The sequence below is a fragment of the Convolutriloba macropyga genome, unplaced genomic scaffold, assembly GCF_964194025.1.
Source record: "Convolutriloba macropyga unplaced genomic scaffold, txConMacr16.3 SCAFFOLD_5235, whole genome shotgun sequence".
NCBI lineage: Eukaryota > Metazoa > Xenacoelomorpha > Acoela > Convolutidae > Convolutriloba > Convolutriloba macropyga.
In genome coordinates, this window is record NW_027452144.1 from 6,851 (window position 1) to 17,892 (window position 11,042).

Here is an 11,042-nt window from a genome sequence, read left to right on the forward strand (position 1 = left end):
CATTTTAAATTGATTGTCATTACAGTTTTATTTTCAATGAGCTCCTTTCAGTGAACAAAATTGAAAAGTTGAGCAACATTTACTGACAGAAAACATCACTACACCTCAAAGAGAGACCTGGATTGCCTCAGTCAAATTTGCCAAATCATGTTAATTAATGCAGTTTTGCTATATTACTACAAGCGATTTGCATGACCGTTGCGGAGTTTCATTACAATCATAAACAAAGCTTCTTTAATGGAAAATTGAGAACCAATTTCTGCAATTTTGTCAAATTTGCGGAAATCCAGATATATTAGCGAAATCCAGGTTAAGTTGCGGAGTCAATAGAAATTATCGAAATCGCGGAATCGAATATAAAAATTGAGTAGCTTGAATTCAGTATTTGAATATAACACAGTTTCGTTTTTGGTACCCAAATTCCGTATTTTTTCCGTAATTTAAAGTAACTCAACTCGGTTTATTCGTAGCGGAATTCGTAACCAGATTCTGTTCTTAAAATTTAAGCAATTTGGCAAAAATAGAAAACTTAATTTTGCGGAATTCAGGCCACAAAGGATTTGACCTGAACTCCGCAATTGATCGCAACCCAGTTACACGAAGGCAGAATCAGCCAAAGTCGTTTCCGGTCTTCCTTTGGGGCGTAATGATATTTTGTGAAAAACGCAGAGGTGAATTTAGGATTTTAATGTTTACGTCAAGACTTTTGTATCGTTTTACCGTCCGTTATATTATTTCTATAAAAAGACTTATCAAGCATCAACAATCAAGTTTTTCTCCGTTCTTTTAAACGAATATTGGAAAACTTTTAATTGGTTCAGTTCGAGATGATTTCATATGATTATACAAAAACAAAAAAATGACGCAAACAAAATTCGGTAGGTTTCATACCGAAAAAAAATTTATTTGCGATAACATTCCAAGGCTTTGATCTCAGAGCGAAGGTGGATTTGTCCAGACTAAAGTAACAGAAGAAACACAGACAAGAAATCCAAAACCTCATAAAACTTGAAAAAACTTGGTTCATTGGTTTCTGAATACTTTAAGGGTCTCTTCTAAGTAACAGCAGCATTAAAATAGCTGAAAATATCCAAATAGACAAGCAAAACTAATCTCAAAATGTCAATAAGTTACAAAATTTAGCACCAAAAACCGCCCGAAAACAGATTTTATTGAAGCACCAGTTTTCCTAAACAAAAAACAAAGGGATAAGGCAAAAAAAACCTAGCGGATGGTCTCCAAAATCTTCAAGGGTTGTAAGAAAAATGATAATGAAGTAAATTCAAAAGTATTAAAAACGTGTTTAAAAGGGCAAAACATCAAAAATTTGTCAAAATTAAATTCATTAGTCTAATTTATGCTTCAAATGGGAGTTCATTGTCATCAGACCTTCGAAAAAAACGAGTTGACGTATAAATTTAGAACTAGAGCTAGAAGCAAAATTGAATAAGACAACAATCACCAACAAAATTTTATCATGCCTTTTATTCCAGTCCTACATAAACTGGCGTGAACAAAAAAACAATCTCTCGTCTCGTCATTAATGAATTTCATCCATTAATAAGAACGGATTAACGATTTTTCTTGTGCGGTTTTGACTTTTATGTCCTATTTAAAACAATACGACCGACAAAAAACTCCCGTATCGACTCGGTGCAAAATTTTTCATAAGCAGCGAGCAACTATATACCCAAAAAAATTATTTCATGTCAAACTAACTCTTTTTTGAATTAAAATTTCCAAAAAAGATAATATTTAAACTACCGCTTTCCAAGCGTTGCTGTTTTTCAGGAAAGATCACGATTACAAGTTTTCTTTTGGTCAGTGACCAACCGCATAAAATATGGCGCACAAGACGACAGCAAGAATTCCCGGGGGCCAAATGATCAAAAACTCTTTAAAAAACGAAAGATTTTTTTATATCAGTATAATCAGGCAAATCGGATAGCCACTATTATCAATAATGCTCTCATAGAACTTCAATTTGAACAATTTAATTAGGAAAGAGTTTCCACAAATGTACAAGAGCAATAGTAAAAGGTGCAATTCTTACACCAGATTTTTGAGATGAACAATTTAAAAATAAAATCAGTTAGTTTCGAAGGTGTCCATATCAAATATGAACGATCATTTCAACTAAGATAATCACTATAGACTGCCGCACGTGAACAAAAAACTCTACTTGCCCTCCTGGGGATTTTTTGTCGACTACAATTAACCTAAACACTTGTTCGAGTTATGCTTCATTGACACTTAACCGAATAAAATAAACCGAAAATCTCCATAACTCTTTTTTACCAGAGTCATAAAATCTGATCACCATAACTCCCGCCCCCTTCCCCAACACAATTTGAATCCTTTAGATAGCACAAATGGAAACTCAAAAATAATGTTGGATTGAAAAAAAAAGAAACCAAGCCAAGAAACGCCAGAAACTCAAACTATAAAATCAACTAAACTGTGTAGAATTTATATGAAACATGCAAACTAGGTATAAAACAAAAATGTACTCAATAAAGTATTCATGGAAGCTCTACATAATTGGCACATTGCGCATTAGTTATGATGCTTGTATGATCATTGAAACTCGTTTGCTCATAGCTCCCCAATTCCGTCTGGTTCCTCATTTTCATTGAATTAATTCGGTTCATCGCTTTCCTTCGGGAAATATGCACTGCTTTGATGACAAATACGATGATCTAAAACGAATTTGAAGCTTTCAATGACAAAATTCTGCCAGCTTGTCTCTTAGAGAATGATACGTTATAACGAAATCAGTATAAATTTTCAGATGGGATGTATTGAATTACAAACTTCAAAAAACTCCTAAATTATTTGTCGCAATAGTTTTTTAGCACTGAGAGCCTTTCAATGAACAAAATGGAAAAGTATAGCAACATCTACTGACAGAAAATATGACTACACATGAAAGGCAGACCTGGATTGCCTCGGTTGTATTTGACTGATCATGTAATTTAACGCAGTTTTGTTATATTAATACAGGGGATTTGCATGACGGTTGCGGGCGGAATTGGTTTGCATTCAAAAACTAGGCTATTTCAATGGAACCGAATTCAACAAGTTTAGTGGAATTGCGGAATCCAGTTAAGTTTGCAGAGTCGCGGAATCCTGGATAAAAACCTGGCAGCCTGGATTCCTCCTTGGAATATTACTCAATGGTAAGTTTCAATGCTTGTAGGTATTTTATGGAAGTTTAAAATAAAAATTTGCATCGATAAAGTCCTCAGCTTGAAATTTTGAAATAAGTTAGACACTTCTCAAAATTTTAATAAAAATTTAATAACCCAATTAACAATACTTTAACACGATTGCAATTAAGCGCCATTAGGTGTATAACTTATTGTTACAAAAACCGTGGACTTTAGTAATACATACTAAGGAATTTAATTACATGTATTACGGGTTTTCGTTACCCACGTTGTAGAGTTCACTTTATCAAATTTATTTACACTCATGGTGGAATTTAGTTACACACATTGTGGGATTCAGTTATTTGATTTGTTAACCGGATTCTTTTTTAAAATTAACGCAATTCCGTAAAGTTAGGAAATCCATTTTTGCGGAATTCAGGCCACAAAGGATTAAACCTGAATTCCGCACTTAAACACAACTTAATTCCTTGAAGGCAAAATCAGCCCAAGTCAATTCAGGTCCGCCTTCTCGATGAAATGATGTGTTTTGAAATGTCTCCTCGCAAAATTGTGCTTTTCACCAGTACGACGAGACGTTTGTATCCCGACACATTTCGTCTTACTTAGTTAACGAATAAATTAAAGAGGCTTTATTAATCATCAACTTTCCACTTTTTGTCGTTATTTCTAGTGAAGACTGAAATGCTTTTAGTTTTTAGTTGGTTCATTTCAAGATGATTTCACCTGACACATGAACACCTTCAGTATGGAAAGGTCCTAACCTAAACTTTTTGCCAATGACAGTCTGTTCTACCCCAAACGGTGCCAACTTTCGCCGTAGGGAGCCAGATTTCTTCTCTGATATCATCGCTCTGTTAAATTTTCAACAGTTTTCAATGTTCAAGTAGCAAAGTTTTAAAACGTAGAAAATGTCCGGTTTTTTTACTTTTACGTAGGAATCTTTCCAGAAGATAAAGATTATCGAAGACTCCATACGTTGCTAACATGAAAGACTAAACTTTCTGTATTACAATTTTGCCATTTTTGTTCAGAGTTGTCGACGAGAGCGGATATGCCATGAGAGCGGATAGTGGTGAGAGCGGATAGTGGTACCATTGTTCAAGTTAATAGTAAAAAATTAATTCATTTTGATTTGAGAATATATCAGAAGGTTTTGGTAAATAAGAAACAGAAAAAAAAACTTTTTACAATATTATGGAACCTACTTATAGCTACAATAGACAAGTAGGTCTCGATGGCACCCCTTTTTTTATATATTTATTATCTCGGCGAATTATTCCAACCAATTTTGATCAAAACTATGAGGTACATGACTCATAAGGAAAAGCAATTTAAGTTCCTTGTAACAAAAATAAACATTCAATAATCCAACTATAATTTTTCAGTTGAGAATTTACTGTGGTTCATTGATTGAGGTATTCAAACTGAGCAAACAGAGTTTTTTACATCCTTACTTCTGTTGTAAGAATTTGAAATCAACGTCAAGCGTTTTTTATTCAATAAGCAAGTTATAGTCGGAAGGCAAATGTTTTGAACAGTCAAAGAAGTAAGATTCTTTTGTCAAATTTCGGGGAATGGGATACACATTTATGAACAAAAAATTGGGACAAAATTTGAACAAAATAAGCAAAAAAAATGAATTAACTCGGTTAGATACGTTGTTTGAAATGACTAATGGTTTTTTGTTTGCACAAACACAAGTGAAATGTGGGACCTAAGGACAAAAAGAATTTCGTTCTGCTAAAATTATGTATTTTTGACAGTGGCCTTGTAACCGGGAAAAAGGACAAATTAGTTTTTATCTTGAAAATTTATCTCGTAAGACAAATGTCTATCTTGTAAGATCTTGTAAAACCAATGTTTATCTTAATATTCCTGCAAATTTAAAAAACTGAAGAATTACTGCTTCATGGCATCTAAAATGATAGAAGTGTAATGACCAATAAAGATTCAAAATTATCGCAAACACTTTTGACAAAACAAGAAAATGACAAATACTTTGAAAAAAGTTGAAAATTGCAGAAAAAGTTTTAATTTCGCGATATTAAGACGGTAAAAATCATTTTTTCTTATATCGGAAATACACCCAGTAACACATGTGCAAGACCTAAAAAAGTTTCATTGGCCCGTAAAGATAAAGAACTCAGAAAATGATAAAAAAAAATTTCGAAAAAAGTAAAAACAGTTGATTTGTTTAATGAAATGTTGCTAAAATTAGTGACAACCTTTCAATTGCCACTATAAACTACGCAATATCTTCCTATCAGAACCTAGTAGATTAGTGGATGTTTATTTGCCCTTGAGTCTGACAAAAAAATTCAAAAAAAACCAACAAATATATTTAAAAAAAAAATTAGTGTCTTTTTTCGTGTTTATGTTTACAGTACCTAATTATTTAGCTCATAAAACCTTAACTACAACAATTTAGATTGCAAAAAATTATTGTCAACTGTGACAAACGTCAATTCAAGACTAATCAACCATAAAACTCGAAAAAAAATTGTTAACATTATTTAAAGGTGTGAAGATGGGATTTTGCGTTTTTCAGTTTTTTCGGATAAGTATTTTTTTCTTATGAGTGCATTTTACGCAAGGTGTTGTTGAATGACATCCTGTGGTTAGTATGATTCGGAATGGTACCTTCCACTATTCCAAAGGGCAGCGAGTTTTGAGCGATTTTTTTTTCGTTTTGCACGCTTTTGACTTATGAGCTATTATGCGTTCATTACGTTATTTTTTTGTTGTCTTCTCTCCAATGGAGACGTTTAACCCAGATAGTATGACATTTCTTGGTAACCGCGATGATAAAGGTGTTCATCCGAGTCGTCATTGAGGAGTACCTTATGTCGTTTGGAATATTGAGGAGGGGTTAGGGAGTTGTGTATTAAATATCGAGGTTGTAATCTGAATATCCGTCCAAGCGCCACAGTTTTTCAGAGTCATAAATGACTTTTTGATCAGCTTTTTATGTAAATATTTAGATTCCGATCATTTAATCAAAAATCTCGGTTATATTTTTCGTAATTTTACAGAAAAAAAAACATTTTTCCGAGATATGCTTGGTTGGGGAAATCATGGTTGAAATCATTTCTAAGTTCAGTCGATTCTCAGAAAGTTTTCTTGCGATCAGCCTTGTGCCCACAAATCACCATGGTGCCCACGCAATTGAGTATTTGCCTTTTATTTGTTCCAAAAAACCCTCACAATCGCGTCTTCAAAATTTCGTCATCATCAACCGACACAATCGGATTGAACGGAAGAAATGAGCATTGTCCCCACTCATTGGGTGACAAGCAAATTCGCGCACAGCAATAACTGGGCAACTAAAATTGGGAGAGCAAAGACTGTAAATTAACCATTGTGGGGCTGAGGGTGTTGTCGCAGGAATGAATCTCATAACAGGGGATCTCTGGCGATCAGCATTGTGGCTGAAACTCTCATTAAAGTCACTGAGACTCCTCGAGATAACCGATTGTAGGAAATTGATAAATCAGCTGGTTGAAAGTTTCGGTTATCGGCAAGCAAGGCTATACGTTTCAAAGTTTTTCGAACCAAATCTGAGAAGCCCCCGAATGATTCAAACGCGAGTGGTACAAACTGGATACCTATTTCGGCACATTTTTGAGCATATTGTTCATATTTCCTATCTTCAGCATTTGTCAGAGCAAAACCACACCTCCTCGCCGCATCTGAAATTATACTGGGTTGCAGTGGGGAAGTTATGGTTACGTCTAATGCAGATGGTTGTCCCGCTGACCAGCTGGGCAAGTATATGTCTCCTGGCCTTTAGATATTATCTGGAATCAAATTTTTCTGTTCGCAGACGGGTGATAAGTTTGAGGTCGAGCAAGCAGCAAATATTCTATCCCTCACTCTCTCGTGCCGTGATATCATATCCCCCCGATCATGACAGCTTAAAGCGTGATCACCCAGCTTGTCCAGTCTGCCGTTTTGACAGTAAGGGCATTTTCGTTCCTCAATGTATAACGGAACACCAATCCGATACTTCAATGCGGCTCTGAATTCATTTGGCTGAAGGTGAAGGCCCAGAATAGGGATTGGAGGTGCGGAAAGCCAGGCACCAGATTGAGGCAACGTTAGTGAAAGCAAACGAGCTTTCTCCCGATTTGAAATCTAATTACCAAGAAGGTCAGAAAAAGCAGCATCGTCAAGTGCCTCCTGGATCTTGTGTTGTGTATATTGTCTAATTTCCAGATACTATAAATCTTGGTACTAGGTTTGGTTAGTATGCTAGATACTTTGGATATGGGTTTTCAAACGAAGTGGGCCTCAAACTTAATTATCTTTGTTTATTGATTTTGGTTTTAAGTGGATGCTTCTGATTTTGTGCTATTCGTTGCCTAAAGTTTTGTTTGACCAAAGAGGATCTATATCTATTTCAATAATGGCGTGTTTTTATTGGTTGAATCAGACGGCCGACCATTCCCGTCCCTCTATGACCTCCAGCTATTGTAAGACTGAGTTGAATGTTTTATTTCGCGAAAAAAAAGAATTTTTCTGCTCTGCAAGTTTGGGCTTAGTCAAACACAATTATCGTAGGGATTCCATGTTCTACAGTTTTAAATAGTCATTGGTGGTGCTTGTGTCGCAGTTGTTTTACTATGAGGTTTTTTATGACAAGCAGTTGACATTAAGCAAAATGTAATTATTGTTTTTTAAAAAAAAAGATTGGGCCTGAAAAGTTAATCTGGATTTCTTCATTCGGTTCACACAATGGAGATATTGTTTCTACATTGTGTTTAGATGGAATTCGTTTAATGTTGTTATCTTTGTCTATACAATGTGTGCAATTCTGAGCCTCCACGACCAATTTGAAATGTACAATGTGGAACAAATAAGATTAGCTAGATTAGCTAAGTTTGTGATGTACAGTGTTAATCACCAGTTGTTCTAAGCTGCGGGTTATGAAAATTTTATTGTCGTTATAAAGCAACTATGGGTGAAACGGTGAAACTCGACTTTTGGGATACGAATGAAGTGCTTTCTTTGAGCTGTCCCAATAAGTTTTTCAATAAAAGCCTGCTTCACTAAATTTGTTTTTCGACTAAATTTGTTCTTGATAAAGTGAAGAACAAAGTTCTTGTTATGTAGAAAACAGGGGTTTATGTTTGGCATAGTCCAAAGGTAATAGCCGTTGTTAGAATCCTCTTCCGTTTTGGGCAGTGGTTGAAAATAGTTTTTAGGAAGAAGATGGCGGAGGCTCTTTTTGAGGTTTTAGTACCAGATGGTGTGTTTTTAGATCGGTTAGGATCACGGATTATTTTTTGAATAAAGATATCAAATGTGTTCTTGACGGGCTACTTCTAGCAATAATGGCTACTTATTTTGGAGTTGAATGACAGTTTGAATATGTTGTTTTATGTATTTGGCTAAGAGAAAGGGAATGCATCTGCATCGGAGCGGGAAAATGACCAAAAAGGAGTTTGATTTTTGTCGTGTGTTTTCTCCAGATTTATTACGTCTTTTTTCGTTCGAAAATGTTTACCTTTTTAATGGTTGGTTAGAGTTTCTTGCGCTAAAGAATTCTATAGCAAGCAAGTTGAATCTGGTTTATTGTGTTTATTGCAAACAATCGTCCTCTGAATTTGTTGGTATTGGGTTAGCAATTGGATTGCGACTTGAATAGTCGGCAAATCCCATTTTTGTAGATATACATATCATTGAAGTGGAACGGTAAAAATCTGTCTAACCGATCGATGCGGTTTTGGTGGGTCTTAATAGCTCTGTTATCTTTTAGCTCTGAAAGCAGTGCTTGACAGTCTGTATGGGCCGATTTTTTTGCCCAAAAGGTAATAATAAAAGTGTTCCAGGGCCCAAACGATTACCAATAATTCTAAGTGATTATTTCTATGCCATTGTTCCCTTTCGTATAAAAATCACATTTCTCTATCCTGGTGTTTACTCCATGTGGGGTGAATTGGTAACCTAGCCAGCTGATAGATTTTGTTTTCAAATTGGCCTTTTTGTAGATTAATTGCGAGGTTGTGTCCTGATCAAGAAGATCAAGAAGGTTGAGAATTATATTGAGCTTTTTTCATGGTCTCTAATTGGTCAATTGGAGAATTCTTTCGACGTGTATATCTTTTTTGTTGAATTACTTGTATTTGTTGTTCTCTACAAATGGTTGCAATTGTAGATTTGGAAACAGTTGGATGGTTGTTTCGTTTTGTCCAAGTTCTTAAAAGATCTTAGTGATCCTGTGTCGGCCGAAAAGTGTTTTTTTTGTCTTTGTGTTGCGTCAGAACTCAAAATCGGCTGTCGAACTCTTTGTTTATCCGCCTGTTTTTCGCGTTCTTAAATGACAACGGATCTATGAATTTTATATTTGCCCCATCCTCTATGAGCTCTTTTAAATAAAGTGCAGTTTCAGCGTCGAGAGATTCTTTTTCTATAGGTTGTTCTGTCGGAGGTTCGTTTTTGTCTCTGCGGTTATGTTGTATTGGGCTACTTTGAGTTGGTCCGGTGAGTCCTGCTGCCTCTAATTAGTTCGAGGTGGTCTGTGTTCAGGCATTTTTGATATGCACACAGATGCAAAATGTCCAAATTAGTTGTATATTTTACATCGAGCCGTTTTTGCTGCAACTTTTAATAACAAATTTTCAGAACACGGCTTAATTTTCAAGAAAACTGCAAGAATACGGCGGCGAATTTTAATTAGAACTGCTCTTTTGTAAGAATTATGTTTAAATTCTGTTTGTGAAACATTTTTGATCGATCAAGATCCACTAATATTAGTGTCCTGTTCTCATCAGGGCATTATAAAATTGGTTACAATAAAAAGTTTTCAGATGTTTTTAAAAAGACACCCAACTCCAGATTAAATGAGGTCACGGTTGTGCATGGTTTCTAAGGGTTTCCTTTTTATCCACTCTTGGTGCAAATTTAGAACTATATATAAGGTGTTGCCACTGTATACCAATTTACGATAGCGTCGATGTTACTGTATATACAACTGTATACCATTCCGTTTTTGAATTCCAAAGTGTTTTTTAATTGTAATACAATAAAAATATGAGTAATATGAATGTGTTGAGATTTGTGGCAGCAGCAAATTTTGCTCTAATTTGCTTAAAATATGGAAATATTGGTCACACTTTTTTTCACGATGCCTATTTTTGGGCAAACGTTGACATCAGTGACAAGATTTGGTCACTCATGTCCACACGCTTTGTCAAACCGGTAAGCGCATCACTGTTGTTCACGGTTGCAGTTCAAATAACTACGCTAGTTTTCATTGGACCAAAATGAAGGAACGCCTGATAGGTAATTAATTTTAGAAATTTTCCTGACAATATAAATTTTGAATTATGAAGACCCTTACCGGTCTTGCAAGTGAACTGCCCAAATCACGCTTCACTCAAATATTCACAACTATGCAAAAAACCCAGGATTACTCACAATTCACTACATAGGAAAAATTTGATTACATGATCTAAAATGGTTACCTTTACCAGTGAATACTAGTGACGAAAATCATGCCTTTTCCGTCTTTTATGTCCTTAAGGTAACCATTTTTCATCATGCATAAAAGTGACAAAAAATGAAAACTGATGACGAGGTAATACCACTGTTGTCCATGAGTGGCCAAACAATCTCATAAACAGGAAAATGCACTTTGGCCGCATTTGAAAATTGCAGATAAATAGAAGAGAAATAGTTCATGATTATAGAACTTAAATAACTACATCACAAATTACCTGTGCTGTAATGGCAATACTGGCTAGAATGACAACCATCACCAGAATAGACTTTATATCACGGCATTCCCAATAGTAATCATAAAAGATGCTGTAAACAGATACAACACTCCACACAATCAGAACTATCATCCAGGCTGCAAACTGAATT

The 11,042-nt window shown here is 35.1% G+C and overlaps 1 protein-coding gene across 1 annotated transcript; it reads right to left on the reverse strand.

The window, feature by feature from the left end:
- Nucleotides 1-2,449: 2,449 nt before the first annotated feature.
- LOC142357242 (uncharacterized) lies at nt 2,450-11,036 on the reverse strand. The gene is made up of 2 exons (XM_075408899.1): nt 10,892-11,036; nt 2,450-2,699 (listed from the first exon to the last, which is right to left on the reverse strand). The coding sequence occupies exons 1-2, from the start codon at nt 11,021-11,023 to the stop codon at nt 2,523-2,525; spliced, it is 309 nt and encodes a 102-aa protein (XP_075265014.1). The 5' UTR covers nt 11,024-11,036; the 3' UTR covers nt 2,450-2,522.
- Between the last annotated feature and the right edge of the window lie 6 nt (nt 11,037-11,042).

Excerpts from the sequence above, each read along its gene's own strand:
- LOC142357242 (XM_075408899.1), bottom strand. The coding sequence starts at position 11,023 with ATGATAGTTCTGATTGTGTGGAGTGTTGTATCTGTTTACAGCATCTTT. Across the intron at positions 2,700-10,891 it reads GTATTGCCATTACAGCACAG|ATCATCGTATTTGTCATCAA; the intron begins GTAATTTGTGAT and ends AATTCGTTTTAG.